Source organism: Mycteria americana, chromosome 2, assembly GCF_035582795.1.
Source record: "Mycteria americana isolate JAX WOST 10 ecotype Jacksonville Zoo and Gardens chromosome 2, USCA_MyAme_1.0, whole genome shotgun sequence".
Taxonomy (NCBI): Eukaryota; Metazoa; Chordata; class Aves; order Ciconiiformes; family Ciconiidae; genus Mycteria; species Mycteria americana.
In genome coordinates, this window is record NC_134366.1 from 157,526,489 (window position 1) to 157,552,712 (window position 26,224).

A 26,224-nucleotide genomic window follows, 5' to 3' on the forward strand; every position below is an offset into this window, starting at 1 on the left:
ATGGCCTCCTTTCCATGGAGGAGGAGTAAGGAGTGTGTTCATACAGAAAGGTGTCTGTAGTGTAAGGTTTATAGGTTAAGGTATACTCAGACCTAGATGCCTACTCTTTTACTTTATCAGGAATCATCCAAGTGCTAAATTTTTATACATACACACAAAAAGTAACCCTACAATCACTCTAAAATAGTGTTTGTTGTATGCTTTAATCTCTAGCACTATTGCTTCCACACAGTGTATTCTGATATTTCACTGTACCTAGTATTTCCTGTGTTGCTGCTCTAAGTCACGCCCTGCTGAGCATGCAAGCACAATAAATTCTGTTCATGCAGTCCAGATGCAAACAGAAAAATGTACCTTCCTAATAAGCCCTTTGAATCCCCGTTGGTGACCTTTTATGAAACCTGTCTCTCTCTACTGACTATATTAGGAGGAAAGCTTGGAACGGTAAAGCAACAGGCATATATTTATAAAAAATGACCAGTGGAAGCTTGGGAACAAAAATTTAGTATTCAGAAGATATTTCAGTCACAATAAAATAAAATCCTTTGTATTTTCTTCAAAAGTCAAAAGTCAGTTGCTTTTTCAAGTCTGACTATTAAGAACTAACTTTTCAGAGTACATAGCATTTGAGTAGCATTTTACATATTCAAAACACAATCCTAATTTATTTCAATTCTACTTCTAAGTACTCAGGTTAAGCTTTATGTGATTCTGTAAAACAGATGTGTTATTCTGGGCAAAAAGAAAGTGAGAAATGCTTTGTAAGTAGCCAACACATGACCATTTTAAGTAAAGCATGCTGCTGAAGTGCTTAAACTGAACATTACTTTGGAACTATAAACCACAGACAAACAGTCTCATTCACAGTAACATTCAGCTTCATTAGCTACAAGAATACTCTTGTGCCTTCTGCAATTGCCTGACTCATTCCTTACACACTTTCAAACTTTGAAATAGATTAAATAGTGGCCCTTCACATGGTGACTTCAAACATAAGCAACTCTTTTATCATCACTGGATCAAAACAAAGCAACTGATGCCCTCTCCCAGCCACAGTAGTATGTAAGATCACTGTTGAAAATGTTCCAAACACACCCTCACCTGCATGACAGCCTTAATTCTGTCATTGACTTTAACTTTTCAATGTTAGATTTTTCAGCCTTAAATTTCATTCTTTTTGAACATAAATACCACATGGGTTTATGACTTACAATGGTGTAATACTTTTACACACATAAATTATTTATTTGTAATGGTTTAATGCTTTTATATACATGTACTCTATACTGCACTCTCTAATAATAAATATAATTTTTGTTATTTTAAAGGACAAATTTTCCCTCTCTACACACTTTATCTTGCCTCTCCTCATGTGTCATTTCATTCTTCACAACTTTAAACACAAAGTTATGCAGAGTTAACAGAGTAATTGGTGACATTGCACAGTATCATAAACACAGTCACTCCAAGGGGCTATGGCTTTTTTTTTTCCTCCCACTACTGGTTTTATTTATAATAATTTAAGGAAATTATTGAGTAGTTTTAAAATAAAAGCATCAAACTTGTCTTCTTGTCTTATGGTGTAAATATCATGAAGCTGAATTCTCTACCTACTCAAAGATGTTGTGCAAGCATAACAGTACATGATAAAAGTGCACAATATGAGAAAAATAACAGTTATACCTTGTATGAATGATCATTTAAGAAAGGTTTCTGAAGTAGATAGTGAAGAAATCTAGTCAGAAAGGCCCCTCGGTATTGAAAATCCAAGAGTAGGCGGTACAACTTGTTTACAGGCCCATGGCAATTAATGAATTTCACTCTGTAATATCATTTAGCTAGTCATAATTCAAATTTAAAATTAGTAGGGATAAATTTCTTTTAAATGAAAGTGTCATGCTTCAAGAGGAGGTAAATGGATGACTACAATTGCAGCATCACCTATGCCACCTCTTCCACGTGTTTTAATGCCTTTAGTACTTTTACTACCTTCATGGAATGCTGACTAAGGTCGGTCTTCACACTCCAGTGCACAGTAACTCTCTCAATGCCTTCGTTCCACTCTTTATACCGTAAATACCAACCATTTAAATACGTCATTCTCAGAGTTTCTGGCCAAGGCCCTTTCCTAACATGAGATAGACAGACATTGCACTTCTGAGAATTAATTTCAGATTTTGCAAGAGTTCTTCTGTAGTGGTTATAAGTCATCCTGGCTTTGTATCCTCACTGTATCTCTGCTTCTCTTCTACTATCTCATTCAATCCTCTGCCACCTCCAAAGTATGAAGATAATGTGTTTACTGCAGACTTAATTCTCTGCACCAGATACATTATTTTAAAGCAAATTAATCACATTGAGGAACAAGCCTCTTACAGACAACTGCAAAAGCAAGTATCAGCCTGCCACGTTAAATTAATGAAAGAATTAGGAGGACTTAAATATAAGTGGTTATAGCGAAAAATAATTAATGTAACTGTAGCCTACCCAAAATACAGTTACTACTATCCATCTACAGTGTCCCTGTAATAACATCTGATCCTGATCTCAGTTACCTTTTAGATATGCCTTCAATCTGTTCTGTCTATTAAAAACAAGTAGTTTTGTCTAGAAATGTATTTTGTTTGGTTGCTTTTTTAATAAAGATGAAAATGTTAAATACCACAGATGGAAGTTAATGAATGTTAGGCTTCTAACAACTGTTTTGTGCCTTTCCAAATCATCTCTTTAATTGCTTATATATGATAGCTGAGGATTTGGGAAAATAATCAAGCATTCTATATTTGTACTCCAAAAATGCAGAATGGGACAAAAATGTTAATGAAATTTCCAACTGCTTTGATCAAAATCTTTACATCCCAAATATTATAAACAAAAAAAAAAAGCCTTGATTCTTACATGTATAAAATAGACCATCACATGCTAGATCTATCTGATCGTTCTTTTAACATACTTGAGCATTTTTAAGAAATGTAAATTAGATTACCTAGAAATTAAACCTTTTCTTTACCTACCTATCCCAAATAAAAACCACCCAAGAAAGTATTTTAGCCTAATGTGCCTTAGTCTTTTATCTTCTTCTAGACTTATATGTTTGCCTATGACAAGAACATTCTCAATTCTTTATAATATCGTCAATAATGGTGAAAATGATGATTTTCCTTTTTTTCTTGCAATTTGTAATAGTACTTAGTCTGACTATGATTTATCATGTAAAAAAATTGGGTGACTAAAGTCAGAGTTTCAAAAGACCACACCAGTATGCAATAACTACATTAGAATCATAGCTTCACTATGTAAAAAGTGCATAAAAATGTGACCTATAAAGACTCTGATTAAGTAATCAATATTGAATGAGTGATGAAAAAGCTGTCAACATTTAATATACTACAAAATAATAAATAGTAAGATTAAGCTTTTCTGTGCAGTCTTCCATCCTAAAAGTTTTCAGATATAAACCTAATCCGAGCTACCTCAAATAGCTGTGACAAGTTAATTCAGACAGAAAGAAACAAAAAAATCATACAGAAAAGTATGAATTACTGCAAATTAAACCAAGAGCTACTGTCAGAGCCAAAACAAAGAACAGGTACTTCCTCTGACATTTCAGTTTTCACAAAAACATTTCTTTGGGAGAAGATGAAACTGCAGGCACCCCTTTGCCCAACTCCTAATAATGCAAATTATCCCCCAGGTCATATGACAGAGCAGTGGACGTATAGTTCAAGGTCCCTTCTCCTTCCTCATAATGCATATGCATCTGTTTTTTAGCATGGTCTTTAATCACTAAACCACTATGGCTATAGTATGTAATTGTGTACATAAGACTGGGAATTAAGATTTCTTGTTGCAATCATAATTAAGAATGTTTCTGTTGCTTTTAAATACCATGGTATGGAATTGCTCTGTGAGCAATCCCAGCACTTTTTTGGTTTTCTTTCAAACAAAAGACAAACAGTAGATATGAATATTCTGAATAGTGATGCTTTGTTACCAAAAAAAAAAAGTGAAAAAATCTTAGGCAGTTCAGGACAATATTTGAGATTGTTAGATATATCTTTCAGATGGAGATATTTTGAAGCCTGGATTAAAATATTTCCAAGGATTAAACAACAGACTATAATGAAATGTAGCAATATTTTTTAGTGATCAATAAATGATTTCTTCTGGTAGGAACCTTCTGGAAGGTTTTTACACTCAGTCATAAATGTGATTTCCCCCTACAGGTCTTTTTGTTATTCTGTAAACAATTGTTGTTTGCTACCAAAAATTTAAAATTAACTATAGTTGGTGAAGCTAAGAGAAATCATTAATCATCATCTCTGTCATAGTAATATTACATCTGCATATGTTAATTACATCCTGTTCTTAACATCTACCACAAAATGCCAAATAGCTTAGCATATTAGCTTGGATAATCTTTGCATGTGTTCATAAAAGAATGAAGCCAATGATTTGGTTCACTTCCCACCCTTATTAGAGAGGCTCAAGGTCATTTTAAATAATGATTTCAAGCAAATGCAAGTCATGCCTAATACACAGAGGACTAGGTCATAAAAATATTTGGTGCATAAAGGTACAATTGCAAAAACATCAGCTTTATGCACTGAGTAGATTTTGGAAAACTAGTCCTCTGTGATCCTGGAAGCCTCTGCTCAGCTTTTATCTAACTCCAAAATCATCAGTTATTGACTTTCAGGATCTGTAGACACTCCTATTTTCTAGTTTTGCACATTCCCAGGAAAGCAAGTTTTGACACCCTGAGCAATTCATCAGTCAGTTCATGCCGAAGCCTGATCAGACCCAGAACATCAGTGTTCCTCAACAAAGATTTCCTATGGGGCTTGATGTACCAGACATTTTCAGAGAATGCTTAAAGCCATCCCAAATGATTGCCCTTCCAATATAATAGAGCCATAGCCTTAATTTTCTTTTAAATTCTGAATGGAGAATGTATTTTTGCCCACATTTTGTCTAAAAGGCTAGACTTTAGAACAAGTAAGACCCGTAACTCCTTTCTCTGTGTGGGCCATTCAAACTAATCTACTCTCTCTCAGGAGTATGTTTTAAGTTATGTCAAGTTATTCAGAATGGGTATAGAGATGGTAGTCTGTCCTCCTCTACTGAGATTCTACTGTTCAGTGAAAATATCCTTATTAACTGCAACAAGAAGAGTTTTTACGTAATAGGATCTGACTTTGGACCCCTGTATCAGTTTCACCCTCATGCTATCCATGTTATTTATCTAATAACTTTCTTCATGGAAATGATCAAATATTACTGACACAAATTTTTTTAGAAGAGAAAAAGCTCTTCTATGTTCTTTGAATTATACTCTACAAGACCAGTTCTATACATTGTAAAGCATGTCCCTTGAGCCCAGAGAGCCATCTGGAGTGTTGAAAGTTCTCCCTTCCTGTCCTCTGACCTACTTAGCTCCAAACATGAGCAAAATGAGAATACTCATTCGTAATATTTCTCTTTTCCATATTCTGAGATGTCTCACTCCCCTTATAAAGCTATATGGATAAATATGGCTCAAAGGAATTTAACAGAAGAACCTGGATTCTAAATTGATATTAAAAATGTAAAAGTTCAGAGAGAATGATAGGTAACTTTTTAAAAAACTTTTTTTTACTTCATATCTAAAGCATCAGATCAAAATATTACAGGTATAAAGGGGGTTCAGGTTCTCAATTTTTTGTCTTAAAAATAAATAAGAAATGAAAAAATACATATATACTGAGGTGTATTGTATACCACATTTCATTATAACACTATCAGTTTCAATGGCGTTTCAAAAATACAACTGGCAGAATGGAAGAATCATTTCTCTACTACAAAAATTTTTTACATAGGTGAGACTGGTGGTCAGGAGGCAAAACTAATCTCTCAAACTGTTTCTGCCAGCTCCATGTAATTGAAAGCTAATCAACTGATACTGTCTTTCTTACAGCTATGTAAATGTTCTGTTTTTCTTTCCCGTAAAAGTGAAAACCATTGATTACATGGTAAAAATATACGATAATATATCACAGCAACATATCTACAAACCTCCATCAACTCTGAACTGGAGGAAAAAGCAATATAAGAAAAACAAGTGAAAACTGCAAAGCTAAGGCATTTCTATGGAGCCTACTCTGTGACATCATATCCTAAAGAAGTGTGGGGTTTGTCACCTTTGAAATAAGGCCTTGTTCATCCAGGAAAGAAAATAGTCCAGTTAGAATCAGTGACAGATATCCACTACCCCTTTTATTATAACACTTTTTCCCCTTTTATTAAAATGGCAGTCCTTCCAAGCAAAACACTCTTGCTTTAGTGAATGTTAAAATAGAGAGCACTGGAAGATTGCTAAGTAGATTATAAGTGGCATGAATAGACACAATTATTGCATCATTGATAAAGAAATTCTTTATCTATCATTACCCATTAAAAAAACCTTCCAAAAGAAGGAAACCTTTCTCCGCTTATACACAACAACATTTCTCACCGACTCCTCTCTGGAAAGCAACAATCTTATCTCATTTTAAAATAAGGAAGAAACTTTTGACTTCCATTGCACACAGTCTACAAATTTGAACACATTTCCAAAAGTTTGCTAGGGCCAATTTTCCAATTTGATGCCACTGAAGTTTGGTGCTCAGTGCTATGATGGATAATGAAAATACTAAAGTTCTTCAAGTGCTTATAATAATGGTTATTCTTTATAGTTGACCTTTTTTTTTCTGTTTTGCTGGTACTCCACCATCAACTTTGCAATAGGAATTTAAATACACAACAAAGAAAAAACATATTCTATTTAAAATAAATATATTCAAATTGGAAATGGATTTAACAGCTTTTTTTGTCTTCAAATTATGAAAAGGAATTGAACTTAACATGATAATGAGGAGACTTTTCTTTAACTTAAAAAGCAAATGTTAATCTTATAATTTGGCATTATTAAACCCCCAAAACCCCCGAAGTGATTGTAACTGCTCACCACTTGCTGACCGACGCCCAGCCAGTCCCCAAGCAGCAATCACTGTCCCCTGGCCAACTCCCCCCAGTTTATATACTGAGCATGACATCATATGGTATGGAATAGCCCTTTGGCCAGTTTGGATCACCTGTCTTGGCTGTGCCCCCTCCCAGTTTCTTGTGCACCTGGCAGAGCATGGGAAGCTGAAAAGTCCTTGACCGGTGTAAGCACTGCTCAGCAACAACTAAAACATCAGTGTGTTATCAACATTATTCTCATCCTAAATCCAAAACACAGCACTATACCAGCTACTGGAAAGAAAATCAACTCTATTCCAGCTGAAACCAGGACAATTTTAAATCTGAAAATGCTTACACTTGAGATAGTCAGTGGTAATATAACTGAAGTCAGGAGATTCCTGAAATGAGTGGAGTTCTTCATATCCTTAAAAGTTTGAATGATTGGATCTTTGGTGCATTTCAAGGTTGAATTTTTCTGGAGACCACATGTCCAACAGGTTAAATGATGTAATGTTGTATATACAAAGTATTTCATCTACGTGTTTTAAAAACCAGTCATAACAAAAAGAAACATAGATATATTGTGACATCCACAGTATACTTAATGCTCTATTTAAATACATATATATGGAATGTATCTCTATACTCTGCTGTAAATTTGCTAATTCAAGAATACAGGTTGGCATAGAGGATGACATTACTGTTAACTTCTATTCGCAATAATAACTTGTAGCACTACTTATCCAATGTTATTAAAAACTTGAAACAATATTTACCATGAGTTATTAAATATGTTATTTTTATTAAATACATTATTGAAAAGGGCTTTGTCCTAAAAGAGAACTTTATTAAAATTGCTTCTTCTAATTTTGTACCTGTTTCTTCCATATCATAAAGCAAGAATAATAACAACAGCAAGTATAATAAAAGAAAAACTGCTCTTACCATGACAACTGGGCAGGGCTCTGTTCCATCCAGGTCTTCCATCATCTCCCATGATACATGTTAGTGTAGAATATCCTTGAAGAACATAACCTGCATCGCAGTAATATGTGACAGTTGACCCCAGTTTATAATCCATTCCAAGTCTTGTTCCGTTCATTATATTTCCAGGATCAAAGCAAGACTCACGAAGCTTTGCTATAGAGGAAACAAATGCAAACATAATTCTGAATATAATCTAAAAAGTTTCAAATATTTTCTGGAGTTCTCTCAAGGTCTTCTTTGAGCACCCTGTAGACACATAAAGTTCCTTTTTTTTTTTTTTTTTTTAAGAATCCTTCCATTCTACATCAAACATTCTCTCTCCTTCATTTTAAAGACTGTACAAATTACTAAATAATGACTAAAACCATGTCTCCTATATTTTTCCTAGATAATTCCTACAGAGCTCCATTACAAGAACTATTTTTCCAGAGTTCACTGTGACCAATGATGTAGTTACGTAGATAGATGAAGTTAGCTCTACGGACACTGTTCCCGTAGATAACACACATTCTAGTTTTAAAATCTGTGGTCTGAAAACTGCTAAGTCAAGCAAACCAATATAAGTAGTTTGTTACAAAATAACAAGTATGCAAACAAGAATTTCTTTAAAATTAATAAACCCCAAATGAATATCTATATCTGTGCATATGATACAATGATATATTTTCATACAGCTTTTTTTTCCTCACTGGAGGACAAAGCATGAAAATATTCCTTAAATTTGTCTCTTTTTTTTGTTACTTATAGCTATTTGTTTCAAAATATTGAAATAAATTCGAACACACGCATATGCTCTTATCTTTGCTTCCCTCTTCCTTCTATAATGTGAATACCAGTGTGTTTATTATCAAAGACATAACAAACTGCACAAAAATAACCACTCCACTTCTAATTAACAACATTACTATGCAGAAGGGGAGAAAAGGTAAACATTTTGGAAAAATTTGCAATGTTTCTCCATTAAGGAAAAAACAGTAAACGTATTAGGAAATGGTAGAAGCTGGAATGAAGCAGATGATTTTGTGCTATGCAGGATGGAATTTGGAGTAATTTACTTTATCAAGCAGAAGACAGAAATTTCAGATTTTCTTCTTTATCATTTAAGGGTGTTGTGGAGAATATCAATAGGGAACACATTCACTTTCTGCAAGATCAGTGCCAACTTTCTAATGCATCAAAAGAGGTGTTTTTTTACCAGGCATATTTGCACTGTGGAACTTTTCTGCTACAGGTAGGTATGGTTGCCAAAAGACTATATGAGCTTTGAAATTCCTGGAAGGCTATTTAAAAGCTTTAAATACAAAGAAAATTCATCTAATTCTGGCAGTACCTAAGCTGAATTTTTCTGAAAACTTACAGATAATAGGGAGAAATTATTATATATTTGACTTCTATATAGTTTAGCCTCATATCAATTATTGGTCACTAGAGACAAGCTAATGAACTAAATAGATGGTTGGTTTGATCCCCTAAGGCCATTTTTATGTTGTAGTATTTCTGAGAGGAGAGAAAGAATTACATTGCAAAGCTCTAAAATACATTTACATTTGAAGATGGAAACACAGAATAATTCTTTTGAAATTTCAACTTCACATCTTCCAAAAGAACATGAAGATGTCGCAATGTGGTTAACAATTTATTAAGATTTGCACATCTAATCTACAGAGCATGCTTCTGATATGAAAAACAATAAAATAAAAAGTAATAGTTACATCACGTAGTTAATTATTAAGAACAAGTATTTGATATCCACACTGATTCATTTAGGTAGTTGTAGTGTGGTGCCTGTAACATCTGCCTCCTGTTCTGAATGGTGACACTTCAAAATACAGTGTGACATTACAAAAAGAAAGGCTAAAAATTTTGTAACACTCATATTCAAAAATTTGGGTGGACAATCAAAACTTAAAAGATACAATTTACTAGAAACTCTATAAGATATCACATAGATATTAATAATTATTATGTAAGCCAACCACACTGTCACTTGAGAAGTCTGGCAGACCTTAGGGAAAAAAATAAAAAGAACAAATAATTTAGGATTATAACTAACATTTTGACAATAGCAAGAAAACAGTATTTTTTCTTCTTACTGAACTGATATTGATATATTTGTATTGATACACAACTGATATTGTGAGATCACCATTCCTGAATTTATGATAAATCCATGTTTCATAATTCTAGCAGATCCTTGGATAAAGCAGAGGTTAGTACTACATGAGAAATTAAAGAGAGAAGTAATCTATTATGTCTGGTGCATAAATCAAAAACTGAGGAAAGACATGATCTGTCACAGCACAAATTTTCTCTAGGGAAAAATTACAGCCCTGTAATTTTCTTTTCCCCAAAGGTACAGTTGTGACAGACTCCTGAAGGTGCTGACTAAACAGTAACAATGTCATTATAGAAATACAGTTTCTTAATAACTATTCTGAAAAATAAAGCCTGAAATACTTAGCATCTTCAAACTACTTCTGCAAATCTGAAGTAGCTGTTAAGTGAACGTGTAAAGAAAGTCAGTATACTACGCTACAATATATGAAGAATGAAGTCAAATGTGGCAAATGGATTCATCAGGTCTGGCTGAGAACCAGTGAAAAAAAGAGCAAATAAGAAGACTGTATTAGCAAATTGATAAAAATAAAATAGAAGTGCTCCCAGGAGACAGGAGGAAAAGTCCTTCACCATCAATGTCATATTGCTCCAACTGAAGAACTCAAGACATTGATGACCCCTGTAGCCCTTCCCCTTCCCAAGAATACTAGTATCATTAAGCTGAAAACACAGAAGGGCAGTGGCAGGTTTAGCAGAACATCAGAAAAAATGCTGGAGCGTCTGTGTGCTACAATTTTAGCTGCATTATTATGGAGACTTTTTTCTGTGGTAGTATTTTTTAAATTATTTTCTGTAATAATTAGGTATAGACTAAAAATAACTTTCATTAGATAGTTAAGTTTTGAGTTACAGTAACATTACATTCTTGGCTGTGCATACTAGGTGTAAATTCCTTTTTGCCCATAATAAAATTTTGCAAGAAGTTTCAACAAAAACAGCAATTGCTTCTCTGATAACTTTGGCATACCACTGGATCAATTAAGGCTTCTGAAATACAGGTTGAAAACAGGTAGCGATATGTGCTGCTGCAATCTCAAGTTCAACAGGGAAGTCTCTGTTGGCTAACATACAGTAATGATGCCAAAACCCTCTAGAAAATCAGTATCTCAGTGCATGGAAAACAACATTGAAAGCCAAGAGAAGCAGGTGCTTTGTCCAGAACTTCATGACTTACTACTCCATCCCTAAGTCTCAGAGAACAAAGCCATTGTAAGCTTCTTAGAGAGAATATTACAGACATACCTAACTATAGCAAACATTCCATAATTATTCTCCAGAGCACTTATTAGAACTAATAAGCTGCTCCTCCATTATAAAATAGAAATGAAGGGAGGGAGGGAGGAAGGGAAGAACAAAACCCAACGAGAAACATAATAACAGACCAGACCTGAGGCATGGGTCAGGTCTGAGATTTGTATCTGAAAAATATGGCCTGTCAATGAAGTACAACTTGAGTACTACTGCCACTTAAAATAGGATCAGTGTACATATAGGACACAACTGCAGCTGCTACAATTTGTGTGAAAAAGTTAAGTTCATTGAATCAGAACAATTTAGGCTGGAAGAGATGTAGCACAACCCCCACACAAAGCAGGGCCAATTTGATTAGGTTGCTCAGGCCTTTGCCCAGTCCAGTTATGATTTCAAATGATTCAGATGACATGATCTCAAGGCAACCAGTTCCAATGTTTGACTAGCCTCAGAGTGATTTTTTTTTCCTAATATCTAATTGAAATTTTTCTTTTTGCAACTTTTGCCCATTATCTGCCATCTTATCGGTATGTGCCCCTGAGAATAGTCTGGCTCTGTCTTTTGTATACACTCTCATAAGGTAGTTGAAGCAAACCCAGTTCCCTCAGCCTCTCTTTGTATATTATATGTTCCACACTCTTAATCATCTTGGTGACTCTCCATTGGACTGGACTTACTTCTGTGTGTCAAAATTGTTCCAGCACTGGTGAGCCCTTAAATGTACTCCAGGTGTGATCTCAGAAGATCCAGAGGGAAGAATCACTTGCCTGGATCTGCTGATTCCACTCTTGCTTCCAGTCTTCCACTCTCAGCCCAGAAGGCTGCTAGCCTTTCCTACAAGAACACACTGCTGGCTCATGGTCAATTTGCACACAAGGCCCTCCAGATCCTTTTCTGCAGAGCTTTACCCTATCCAGTTAGCTTGCAGCCTTTACTGTTACATGGGGTTATTCCATTGAAGATGCAGGACTTTGCATTTGCCTTTGTCAAAGGCTCCTATCAGCCTGATTCTCCAGCCTCATAAGATCCCTTTGAATAACAAGGCTACCTTCCAGAGTACTGACATTTCCACCCAAACTGGTGGTGTCCACAAACTTGCTCTGTCCCATCATACAGATCATCAATAAAGATAACACTGCCCACATATTAATCACAATTAGTATTAGCCAAGCGTCTGAGCTCAGCAATCAAGTCAATTTTCCACCCCTGTTACCATCCACTTACCCAGCCTGTATCTCATCAAATTGAGCTCTCAGGATACTGGGGGAGAGTGTGTCCATCCTGGTTTCAGCTGGGATAGAGTTAATTTTCTTTCTAGTAGCTGGTATAGTGCTGTGTTTGGATTTAGTATGAGAATAATGTTGATAACACACTGATGTTTTAGTTGTTGCTAAGTAATGCTTACACCGGTCAAAGATTTTTCAGCTTCCCATGCTCTGCCAGGTGCAGAGGAAGCTGGGAGGGGGCACAGCCAAATTGGCCAAAGGGCTATTCCATACCATATCATGTCATGTTCAGTATATAAACTAGGGGGAGTTGGCCAGGGGACAGTGAGCGCTGCTTGGGGACTGGCTGGGCGTTGGTCAGCAGGTGGTGAGTGGCTGCATCACTTGGGGTTTTTTTGTTTTTCCCTGTGTTTTGTTCCTCTCTCTGTCTTGTTATTTTCCTTTTCATTACAATTTATTATTATTATTATTATTATTATTATTATTATTATTATTATATTTTATTCTATTTTATTCTATTTTAATTATTAAACTGTTCTTATCTCAACCCATGAGTTTTCTTACTGTTGCTCTTCAGATTCTCTCCCCCATCCCACCAGGGGGGAAGAGTGAGCAAGCAGCTGTGTGGTACTTAATTGCCGAGTGGGGCTAAACCACAACAGTCCTTTTTTGCGCCCAACATGGGGCCCGAAGGGTTTGAGATAATAACAGATTAACCAGAGCATATTAAGGAATACAGATCTGTTAACAGTTGCAGGTCACAATATTGATTCATCTGTTCTTGATATTAGTTTACCTGATCTGCACCATGCTCATTTTTTGCTGTACACGTTAAAGATTGGTGTTGGCTTTTGCAGTTTGCTGTGCTCTGCAGTGATTAGTTATGTTTTGCCTGCAAGATTTGTTATTAAAACAGTGGCCTTGAGCTTAATCTGGTATTTGGGCTTTGTACTGAAGCCATTACTGTACGTTGGGTACCACCTCATGGAGCCAATTAGCAATTATACTTCTTCCTCTGAGAGGTTTTTTATGGAGGAAATATAGAATGGCACCATCGCTACCTTCTTCTATGATGTTTCCTCCTTCATTACAATAACTTCTCAGTATCTTGAACACCCTTGGGTAGTTAAGATCCTTCTATTGGTATTTCTTGGGAATATTGTTTCAGTTTTGTCTAAGGTTAGTAAGCAATTTAAGAAAATAATCCAGAGATCTTCCCCAGGCCTGGATAGTTCTGAGTGGCAGGGTGTGTGGGATAGCATGGGCAAATGCCTAGGATGGTGGGCACCTCCAGTGTTTTGGAACTTCACACCTGAACAAGTGCAGAATCCTGAAAAATTAGTAGAATATTTGGAAAATGTATGCCGTCAGCCTGGCAATTCTAGGGAGACACAAATCACTGCAATGTGCTGGGGCCTGGCCCATGCCTACCGAGCCCTGTTCAACACTATTCAGTACCCTCAAGGGGAAGAGAAGGTCTCTGGATCTGACGACCTTTCAGCAGGCACTGTGGCTACTCCAACCTCGGCGACTGGCACTACAGCTACTCCAACTCCAGTGACAGGCGATGTGACTACTGCAACCCCCATGACAGGCACTGCGGCTGAACCAGGGAACCAACCTGTGCTGGTTTCAGCACCCCTATACACAAGAAGAAAACTTGGACGAGAAAGTCAGCTTGTTTAGAAAGGGAAGATGAAAAAGCAGGACCATCACGAGGAGAGAAGAAGGAAGAGGAAGAACTCATAAATGAGATGGAAACCACCCGATCCCTATCCCTGAGTGAGCTGTGAGATATGTGAAAAAATTTCAGCTGTTGTCCAGATGAGCACATTGTCACGTGGCTGCTCTGATGCTGGGATAATGGGGCCAGTAGCCTGGAATTAGAGGGTAAGGAAGCCAAGCAGCTGGGATCCTTTTCTAGGGAAGGGGGCATTGACAAAGTGATTGGAAAAGGGGCACCAGCCCTCAGCCTCTGGAGGCTGCTCCTGTCAGGTATGAAGGAAAGATATCCCTTCAAGGAAGATGTTATATATTGCCCAGGCAAATGAACCATGATGGAGAGACGTATCCAGTACCTGAGGGAATTAGCCGTGCTGCAGGTGATTTATGGTGATCTTGGACAACAAGTAGTCATCCAAAGATCCAGATGAAGTCAAGTGCACACGACCCATGTGGCAGAAGCTGGTACAGAGCTCACCAGCATCACATGGCAACTCACTGGCAGTACTGACCTGGAAAGACAGAGAGGGACCAGCGGTGGATGAAGCGCCTAGCCGACTCAGGGAATAGGAAGACAGTCTCTCTTCCTCCCTTGTCTCTGTTGTGGAGAAACTGTCCTGGAAGGTCCAGCAACTCAAAGAGGATAGGTTCTTCTCCCCACCTGTATGGACCAGTATCTCAGCTATTAGGAGTCAGCATTCTTCTGCTCAAGAGAGAGGATATAGAGGGTACACACCACAGGGCACCCTATGGTTCTTCCTGCATGACCATGGAGAGGATATGAGGAAGTGGGATGGAAAATCTACCTTGACCCTAGAGGCACGGGTACGTGAGTTGCAAGGAAAAAAAATCACCAAAGGCGGTTCTTCCAGGAAAATTGCTGCTCCAGTGGACAGTTCCCCAGATAGAGTAGAAGGGCTGATCTTACTCCTGATGTTAATGAAGGAACTCCTGACTCATATATACAAGAAATGGGTAATGAATACTATGACCAGAACTAGAGGGGCCCTGCCTCCAGCCAGGTGGAGGAAAGGGACAACCAGGTTTACTGGACTGTGTGGCCTGGCACATGAGACCCACAGGAGTATAAGGCACCGGTAGACACCGGTGCACAGTGTGGCCTAATGCCATCAAGCTATATAAGGGCAGAACCCATCTGTATTTCTGGAGTGACAGGGGGATCCCAACAGCTAACTGTATTGGAACCTCAAGTGAGCCTAACTGGGAATGAATGGCAAAAGCACTCCATTGTGACTGGCCCAGAGATTCCATGCATCCTTGGCATAGACTACCTCAGGAGAGGGTATTTGAAGGACTCAAAAGAGTACTGGTGGGCTTTTGGTATAGCTGCCTTGGAGATGGAGGAAATCCATAGAATCATAGAATCATTAAGGCTGGAAAAGACCTCTAGGATCATCTAGTCCAACCGTCAACCCAAAACCTCCATGCCTACTAAACCATGTCCTGAAGTGCCACATCGACATGTTTTTTGAGCTCCTCCAGGGATGGTGACTCCACCACCTCTCTGGGCAGCCTGTTCCAATGCTTGACCACTATTTCAGTAAAGAAATTTTTCCTAATGTCCAGACTAAACCTCTCCTGACACAACTTGAGGCAATTTCCTCTCGTCCTATCACTAGTCACCTGGGAGAAGAGACTAACATCCACCTGGCTACAACCTCCTTTCAGGTAGTTGTAGAGAGCAATAAGGTCTCCCCTCAGCCTCCACTTCTCCAGACTAAACAATCCCAGGTCCCTCAGCCGCTCCTCATAAGACTTGTTCTCCAGACCCTTCACCAGCTTCGTTGCCCTTCCCTGGACATGCTCCAGCACCTCAATGTCTTTCTTGCACTGAGGGACCCAAAACTGAACAAAGTATTTGAGGTGTGGCTTCACCAGTGCAAGTACAAGGGCATGATCACTTCCATAGTCCTGCTGGCCACACTATTTTTGATAAAAGCCAGGATGCTGTTGGCTTTCTTGGCCACCTGGGCACACTGCTGGCTAATGTTCAGCTAGCTGTCAACCAGCACTCCCAGGTCCTTTTCTGCTGGGCAGCTTTCCAGCCACTCTTCCCCAAGCCTGTAGCGTTGCATGGGGTTGTTGTGACCCAAGTGCAGGACCCAGCACTTGGCCTTGTTAAACAGAATCACAGAATCGTATAGGTTGGAAAAGACCTTTAAGATCATCAAGTCCAAAACCTTTAAGATCATCGAGTCCAAACCTCATACAATTGGCCCAAGCACATCGATCCAGCCTGTCCAGGTCCCTCTGTAGAGCCTCCCTACCCTCAAGCAGATTGACACTCTTGCCCAGTTTGTTGTCATCTGCAAACTTACTGAGGGTGCACTCAATCCCCTTGTCTAGATCATTGATAAAGATATTAAAGAAGACTGGCCCCAAAACCAAGCCCTGGGGAACACCACTTGTGACCAGCTGCCAACTGGATTTAACTCTATTCACCACATCTCTCTGGGCTCAGCCATCCAGCCAGCTTTTTACCCAGCGAGGAGTACACCAACATAAGCCATGAGCCCCAAGCTTCTCTAGGAGAGTGCTGTGGGAGGCAGTGTCAAAGGCTTTACTAAAGTCCAGGTAGATAACATCTACGGCCTTTCCCTCATCCACTAGGCGGGTTACCTGGTCATAGAAGGAGATCGGGTTGGTCAAGCAGGACCTGCCTTTCATGAACCCATGCTGCCTGGGCCTGATCCCCTGGTTGGCCTGCACATGCCTGTTGAGAGCGCTCAAGATGAACTGCTGCATAATTTTTGCCGGTACCAAGGTCAGGCTGACAGGCCTGTAGTTCCCGGGATCCTCCTTTCAACCCTTCTTGTAGATGGGCATCACATTGGGAAGCCTTCAGTCATCTGGGACCTCCCCTGTTAACCAGGACTGCTGATAAATGATGGAGAGTGGTGTGGCAAGCTCCTCTGCCAGCTCCCTCAGTATTCTCAGGTGGATCCCATCTGGCCCATAGTCTTGTGAGTGTCCAGGTGGCGTAGCAGGTTGTTAACTGCTTCCTCCTCAATTATGGGGGGTTTATTCTGCTCTCCGTCCCTGTCTTCCTGCTCAAGGGGCTGAATTCCCTGGGAATAACTGGTCTGACTATTAAAGACTGAGACAAAGAAGGCATTAAGTACCTCAGCCTTTTCCTCATCCTTGGTGGCAATCTTCCTCCCCCGCATCCAATAAAGGAGGGAGATTCTCTTTGGCTCTCTTTCTGTTGTTAATGTATATGTAAAAACGTTTTTTTATTATCTCTTACAACTGTGGCCAGATTGAGTTCTAGCTGGGCTTTTGCCTGTCTAATCTTCTCTCTGCATGACTTGACAAGGTCCCTGTACTCTTCTTGAGTTGCCTGCCCCTTCTTCCAAAAGGGGTAAACTCTCCTTTTTTTCCTGAGTCCCAGCAAAAGCTCCCTGTTCAGCCAGGCCGGTCGTCTTCCCCGCCAGTTTGTCTTATGGCACATGGGGACAGCCTGCTGCTGCGCCTTTAAGACTTCCTTCTTGAAGAATGCCCAGCCTTCCTGGACCCCTTTGCCCTTCAGGACTGTCTCCTAAGGGACTCTCTCAAGCAGTGTCCTGAACAGGCCAAAGTCTGCTCTCTGGAAGTCCATGGCAGTGGTTTTGCTCATCCCTCTTCTTACTTCATCCCGAATTGAGAACTCTATCATATCATGGTTACTAAGCCCACGATGGCCTCCAACCACCAACATCTCCCACCAGTCCTTCTCTCTTTGTAAACAGCAGGTCAAGCAAGGCACCTCCTCTGGTAGGCTGGTAGGCAATTACCAGCTGTGTCAGGAAGTTCTCTTCCACACATTCCAGGAGCCTCCTAGACTGTTTCCTCTCTGCTGCGTTGTATTTCCAGCAGATGTCCGGTAAGTTGAAGTTCCCCACGAGAACAAGGGCTAGTGATTGTGAGACTCCTGCCAACTGTTCATAGAATGCTTCATCTGCCTCTTCATCCTGGTTGGGTGGTCTATAACAGACACCCAGGATGATATCTGCCTTGTTGGCTTTCCCCCTCATCCTTACCCATAAGCACTTGATCTTATTGTCATAATTGCCGAGTTCTACACAATCGAAACACTCCCTAACATACAGAGCCACAGCTATCACACCTTGCCCAGTCTTTCAGAGGACCCTTCTATTGTGGGCTTGCTGAGGGCTGAAGAACAACAGGTGCCAATTGCTACCACAACGGTGCACTGGCAGCAATATCGCACCAACTGAGACTCCCTGATTCCCATCCATAAACTGATTCATCAACTGGAGAGCCAAGGAGTGATCAGTAAGACTCGCTCACCTTTTAACAGTCCCATATGGCCAGTGTGAAACTCTAATGGAGAGTGGAGACTAACAGTAGACTATCATGGCCTGAATGAAGTCACACCACCACTGAGGGCTGCCGTGCCAGACATGCTGGAACTTCAATACGAACTGGAGTCAAAAGCAGCCAAGTGGTATGCTACAACTGATATTGCTAATGTGTTCTTCTCAATCCTTTTGGCAGTAGAGTGCAGGCCACAGTTTGCTTTCGCTTGGAGGGGCGTTCAGTACACCTGGAATCAACTGCCCCAGGGGTGGAAACACAGCCCTACCATTTGCCATGGACTGATCCAGATGGATATGGAACAGGGTGAAGCTCCAGAACATCTGCAATACATTGATGACATTATCGTGTGGGGCAATACAGCAGAGGAAGTTTTTGAGATAGGGAAGAAAATAGTTCAAATCCTCCTGAAAGCCAGTTTTGCCATAAAACAAAACAAGGTCAAGGGACCAGCACAGGAGATCCAGTTTTTATGAATAAAATGGCAAGATGGACGTCGTCAGATCCTAATGGAAGTGATCAACAAAATAACAGCTATGTCCCCACCAACTAGCAAAGAGGAAACACAAGCTTTCTTAGGAGTTGTGGGTTTTTGGAGAATGCATATTCCAAATTACAGTCTGATCGTAAGCCCTCTCTACCAAGTGACCCGGAAGAATGATTTCAAATGGTGCCCTGAGCAACAACAAGCCTTTGAACACATGAAACAGGAGATAGTTCATGCAGTAGCCCTTGGGCCAGTCCGGGCAGGGCAAAATGTAAAGGATGTGCTCTACACCACAGCTGGGGAGAATGGCCCTACCTGGAGCCTCTGGCAGAAAACACCAGGGGAGACTCGAGGTCGACCCTCAGGGTTTTGGAGTCAGGGATACAGAGGATCTGAGGCCCGCTATACTCCAACTGAAGAAGAGATACTGGCAGCATATGAAGGGGTTTGAGTTGCTTCGGAAGTGGTTGGTACTGAAGCACAGCTCCTCCAGGCACCCCAGCTGCCGGTGCTGGGCTGGATGTTCAAAAGGAGGGTCCCCTCTACACATCATGCAACTGATGCTAAATGGAGTAAGTGGGTCACACTAATCACACAACAGGCTCGGATAGGAAACCCCAATCACCCAGGAATCTTGGAAGAAATCATAGACTGTCCAGAAGGCAAAGATTTTGGAATATCACCAGAGGAGCAGGTGACATATGCTGAGGAGGCCCCACTGTAAAATAAACTGTCAGAAAATGAGAAGCAATATGCCCTGTTCACTGATGGGTCCTGTTGTATTGTGGAAAGCATTGGAGGTGCAAAGCTGCTGTATGGAGTCCTATATGACAGGTTGCAGAAACTGCTGAGGGAGATGGTGAATCAAGCCAATTTGCAGAAGTAAAGGCCATCCAGCTGGCTTTAGACATTGCTGAATGAGAAAAGTGGCCAGTACTTTATCTCTATACTGACTCATGGGTGGTGACAAATGCCCTGTGGGGGTGGTTGCAGCAATGGAAGCAGAGCAACTGGCAACTGGGCTGCCGCATTGTGGCAAAATATTACTGCCCGGGTAGAGAACCTGGCTGTAAAAGTACGTCACGTAGATGCTCACATACCCAAGAGTTGGGCCACTGAGGAACTTCGATCTTAGCAGCAGGTGAATCAGGCTGCTAAGATTGAAGTGGCTCAGGTGGATCTGGACTGGCAACATAAGGGTGAATTATTTATAGCTCAGTGGGCCCATGACACCTCAGGCCATCACAGAAGAGATACAACATATAGATGGGCTCGTGATTGAGGGGTGGACTTGACCATGGACACTATTGCACAGGTTATCCATGAATGTGAAACATGCACTGCAATCAAACAAGCCAAGCAATTAAAGCCTCTGTGGTATGGAGGATGATCGCTGATACGTAAATATGGGGAGGCCTGGCAGATTGATTATATCACACTCCCACAAACCCACCAAGGCAAGCACCATGTGTTTACAATGGTGGAAGCAACCACCGGATGGCTGGAAACATATCCTGTGCTCCATGCCACTGCCTGGAACACTATCCTGGGCATTGAAAAGCAAGTCCTATGGCGACATGGCACCCCAGAAAGAATTGAGTTAGACAATGGGACTCATTTTCAAAACAACCTCATAGACACTTGGGTCAACGAGCATGGCAGTGAGTGGGTATATCACATCCCCTATCATGCACCAGCCTCTGGGAAAATCAAATGGTACAATGGACTGTTAAAGACTACACTGAGAGCAATGGGTGGTGGGACATTCCAACATTGGGATACACATTTAGCAAAGGCCACCTGGTTAGTCAACACTAGGGGATCTGCCAACTGAGCTGGCCCAGCCCAATCAAAACTTTTACATACTGTGGAGGAGGATAAAGTCCTTGTAGTGCATATAAGAAATATGCTGGGGAAGACAGTCTGGGTTACTCTTGCTTCAGGCAAAGTAAACCCATTCGTGGGATTGCTTTTGCTCAAGGACCTGGGTGCACGTGGTGGGTGATGTGGAAGGATGGGGAAATCCAATGTGTACCTCAAGGGAATTTGCTTTTGGGTGAGAATAGCCAATGAACTAAATGGTATGATGTTAATTGCTATATAATACTGTATGTCATCACTTATATGGTTGCTATATGCCATATCAACAGTATTACAGGAAGAATCCCCCAGATTAATGAGGAATGAACTTTGATGAAACCAAGAAAAGTGCAGCAGTGATGGAACCAGAACTGGCTTCAGCATGCAATAATCCAACACCATACACCATCTCTCCTGCCCTGAAAGACTGTTATGGCAGATGGAGCTCAAAGTCATGGACTAAATGAACTCAACAGACATTTTAGGGGGATGGCCCGTAGACTAAGGGAATGATATCTGTGTGTATGTATCAAAAGACAGGGAAAGTGGTGCTGGTTAATTGGAATGTATTGGAAGGTAGACCCTGGGAATGACATAGATGGTATAGAATAAGGGGTGGATACTGTCCTGATTTTGGCTGGGATAGAGTTCATTTTCTTCCTAGTAGCTGGTATAGTGCTGTGTTTTGGATTTAGTATGAGAATAATGTTGGTAACACACTGATGTTTTAGTTGTTGCTCAGTAATATTTACACTAGTCAAGGACTTTTCAGCTTCCCATGCTCTGCCAGGTGCACAAGAAGCTGGGAGGAGGCACAGCCAAACTGGCCAAAGGACTATTCCATACCATATGATGACATGCTCAGTATATAAACTGGGAGGGAGTTGGCCAGGGCACAGTGATCTCTGCTCAGGGACTATCTGGGCATTGGTCGGCGAGTTGTGAGCAGTTGCATCACTTGCTTTTTTTGGGGGGTTTTGTTCCGCTCTCTCTCTCTCTCTCGTTTCCTTTTCATTACTACTACTACTATTATTATTACCATTATTATTATTATTAGTAGTAGTAGTAGTATCTTATTTTATTTTAATTATTAAACTGTTCTTATCTCAACCCATGAGTTTTCTTACTGTTGCTCTTCAGATTCTCTCCCCCATCCCACCGGAGGGGGGGAGAGTGAGCGAGCAGCTGTGTGCTGTTTTGTTGCCGAGTGGGGTAAACCACAACAGTGTCGAAGGCCTTTCTGAAGTCAGGGTACTCAATATCCATTATTCTTCCCTTGTCCACACAGCCTTTCGTCTTCTCATAGACAGTGACGTGTTGGTTGGGCACAATTCCCCATGGTAAATCCATGCAGACTGTTCCCAAACAGCTACTTGTTCTTTGTTTTGGAAATAGTTTCCAGGCAACTTTGCTCCATAAAATTTCCAGGGATCGAGTTTAAAATGACCAGCCAGTACTTCCCCAGGTCCTCTTCTCACTCTTCAAGGTGGATGTCAGTTATCTTTTTGATTCACCAGGAACCACACTGACTGCCATGACCTTTCAGAGATGATAGAAAGCAGCTTTGCAGTGGCATCAGCCAGCTTCCTCAACACTCTTGGGTGATTCTCATCTGTTCTAATGGAGATATGAACAAACAGATGGCTCGATTGCTTCCTGACTCTTTCTTCCTCCACTGTGGATAATGCTGCACTCCCACAAACTCTGCTGTTAGATTCAGGGAGGACTGGGGGCAAAACATACCGGTAAAAAACAAGGTAAAAAGGTATTAAGTACCACAGCCTTTTCCATTTTCTTTTCATTGGGTCCTCGGCCCCAGTGGCGAGTGCCCCATTTGCCATAGTCAGCTAGGGAATCACCTGCATCAAAAAATTGTCATGAACACACTCAAGAGATCCCTTGGACTGCTTGTGCTAAGCCACATCATCCTTGCAGCAGCTATTGGAGTGGTTAAAATTCCCTGTGAGTACCAGGGCTATGCTTCTTCCAGGTATCATTTATGTTCTTTTGGCCAGCTGGTCTGTGTCAACCACCTACAACAATATCACCTGTAGTTGGTTTCCTCAACTAATATAACCATTCTCCACTCTTGAAAATGTTAATCGTTCATAAAATGGCAGCTCTTATTCAAAGTAGTTTAGAACTTCTTAGGTGTACACCTTAAATCCATTCTTTACATTCCTCTGCCTTTTCCTTCCTATTTATGATATATCACACCGTTAACAACGCCTCCCTGAAGTCTGCTGCTCTATACATTCCCTGCCCAGTCACACATTATAAGTAAAAAAAAGACACTTGGTTCATAAAACATTTTATTAAAAGTTTTGTCCTCAATAATGTAATTATTCATTTTGGCTAAATTAAATGCATGTCTGTTTTCTATTGCAGATATCATGCTTACATTATTTTGGTACTTACAATCCACTATGCAAGAAACTAACAAAAATTTGTTAAGAATCTCTACAACTGCTCTTTTACCATGTAATAACAGTTATATCACTTTCAACTTTTAAGACATAGAATCGTAGAATCATTTAGGTTGGAAAAGATCATCAAGATCTTTAAGATCATCAAGTCCAACCATTAACCTAGCACTACCAAGTCCACCACTAAACCATGTCCCTAAGCACCACATCTGCAAATCTTTTAAATACCTCCAGGGATGGTGACTCAACCACTTCCCTGGGTAGCCTGTTGCAAGGCTTGACAACGCTTTCAGTGAAGACATTTTTCCTAATATCTAGTGTAAACCTCCCCTGGTGCAACTTGAGGCTGTTTTCTCTTGTCCCATTGCTTGTTACTCGGGAGAAGAGACCGACACCCACCTTGTTACAACCTCCTTTCAGGTAGTTGTAGAGAGCGATAAGGTCTCTCCTCAGCCTCCTTTTCTCCAGGCTAAACAACCCCAGTTCCCTCAGCTGCTCCTCTTAGGGCTTGTTCTCTAGACCCTTCACCAGCTTTGTTGCCCTCCTCTGGACACGCTCCAGCACCTCAATGTCTTTTTGTAGTGAGGGGCCCAAAACTGAACACAGTATTTGAGGTACAGCCTCACAGTAAGTGTCCTTATGATAATCCTAAAATAAGTTAAGCAGTGCAATGTCATATTTAGCAGAGAGTCCCAATAAAAATGGAATAATTCATTGAGTAAGCTAGTCCTCTGCTAAAGGATTTTGAGCTGTCCAAATTTAGTAATCCTTGAATTTTTTAAATGTAAATTAAAATACTTGCTTTTGTTTATGTCTCATTGTTCTGTGGTAGATGTTGAAATGCATACTCCAGATATTCTGAGAAAATCAGGAGATACAACCAAAGATTAAGTTGATTCCTTCCTTAAACTTCCCCTCACTTACATATACACACACAAACACATAATCTAATGCCTACATCCTCCCATTACTTAGATTTCCAGTCCCTTTACAAATGTGGTAAAAATCTACATAATTTCTTTGCATTGTGACTCCTGGAAGCACAGAAATAAATAAGAGATCTTAGTGGCACACACAGGCTAGCAGTAATGTTAGAAATAGTATTCTGCTTTGATTCCAAACTACAGTGATTCACTTATTTGTTTAAACCTAGATCAAGAATGAGAAGAGATAGTGTCCCTAATGAGTACCCTTCATACTTGGATTAGAGGATGGGAGAAACCCTTTAATTCCATGAGACAAGACTGTATTCAACAGCACAGCAGAAAAATATTAGGCCCTTTGAAAAATCAATACAGTTTCTTGTTCCTTAGAAGTTCTGCATCCCTGAACTGCTTTCTATAGCACTTCCATCTGCATTTATCATTCTTCAACTTAATTGAGAAGGAAGAAGAAATATTTTTAAGTGATGTGGAACAATACGTACATGTGGGTTCACCATCAACATGTTTGAGACCTACTTTTAACTCCTTAGGACTAGCTTATACTGTGGAGAAAATTTCCTTTACATCTGTACAATCGGATGACTTTAGGAAAGTAAAAGGAGACTTTGTGGGTTTTCCAAAGCAACAAACGCATCAGTCTTTCCCTCGTGTATCTTTGCATTTACTGATTGCTTTCAGAGTAAATGGAGAAGAAAATAAGTCCAAGGAGGTGAGGATGTATTGCCTCTATACCAGCAACATCCATATTTTCCCTCTCATTGTCTTTACAGATTGTTGGATATTTCACATTCATTTCTCAAATATCAAATATCTCTGTTTCTTGAGCCACGCAGAGGCAGTTATGAAAGCTCCTATTGATTATGAATTTTGCAAGCCTGTATTTTCTTGTCTACTGTGTTATGACCTCAGACAGATCTGTCTGAGACAGGTAGACAGCTCTACCATGGCCTACCATACAAAGGTCTAGCCAAAATATTTTTTTCATTTCAAATATTGGTCTCCTAGATTGTAGCACATAGTTTCATCTTACAGCATCTTAAATAGACTGCAATGGGTTAAACCTGGCTGAATGCCAGGTGTCCACCAAAGCCGCTTTATCACTTCCCTCCTCAGCTGGAGAGGGGAGAGAAAATATTATGAAAGGCTTATGGGTCAAGAGAAGGACAGGGAGACATCACAGAATCACAGAATCACAGAATTGTATAGGTTGGAAAAGACCTTTAAGATCATCGAGTCCAACCGTAAACCTAACACTACCAAGACCACCACTACACCATGTCCCTAAGCACCTCATCCAAATGTCTTCTAAATATCTCCAGGGATGGCGACTCAACCACTTCCCTGGGCAGCCTGTTCCAATGCTTGATAACCCTTTCAGTGAAGTCAAATTTCCTAATATCCAGTCTAAACCTCCCCTGCCACAACTTGAGGCCATTTCCTCTCATCCTATCACTTGTTACCTGGGAGAAGAGACTGACCCCCACCTCTCTACACCCTCCTTTCAGGTAGCTGGAGAGAGCAATAAGGTCTCCCCTCAGCCCCCTTTTCTCCAGGCTAAACAGTCCCAGCTCCCTCAGCTGCTCCTCATAAGACTTGTGCTCTAGATCCTTCACCAGCTTCATTGCCCTTCTCTGGACACACTCCAGCACCTCAATGTCTCTCTTGTAGTGAGGGGCCCAAAACTGAACACAGTGTTCGAGGTGTGGCCTCATCAGTGCTGAGTACAGGGGCACGATCACTTCCCTAGTCCTGCTGGCCACACTATTTTTGATACAAGCCAGGATGCCATTGGCTTTCTTGGCCACTTGGGCACACTGCTGGCTCATATTCAGCTCACTGTCAACCAATACGCCTAGGTCCTTTTCCACTGGGCAGCTTTCC

The 26,224-nt window shown here is 40.3% G+C and overlaps 1 protein-coding gene across 1 annotated transcript in view; it reads right to left on the minus strand.

The window, feature by feature from the left end:
- Window positions 1–26,224, minus strand: part of CSMD3 (CUB and Sushi multiple domains 3) — a 774,333-nt gene that overhangs the window by 208,368 nt on the left and 539,741 nt on the right. Inside the window, exon 31 of the mRNA XM_075495159.1 lies at window positions 7,930–8,124. Within this exon, the coding sequence (XP_075351274.1) occupies window positions 7,930–8,124 (195 nt within the window). The remainder of the gene's footprint in view (window positions 1–7,929; window positions 8,125–26,224) is intronic.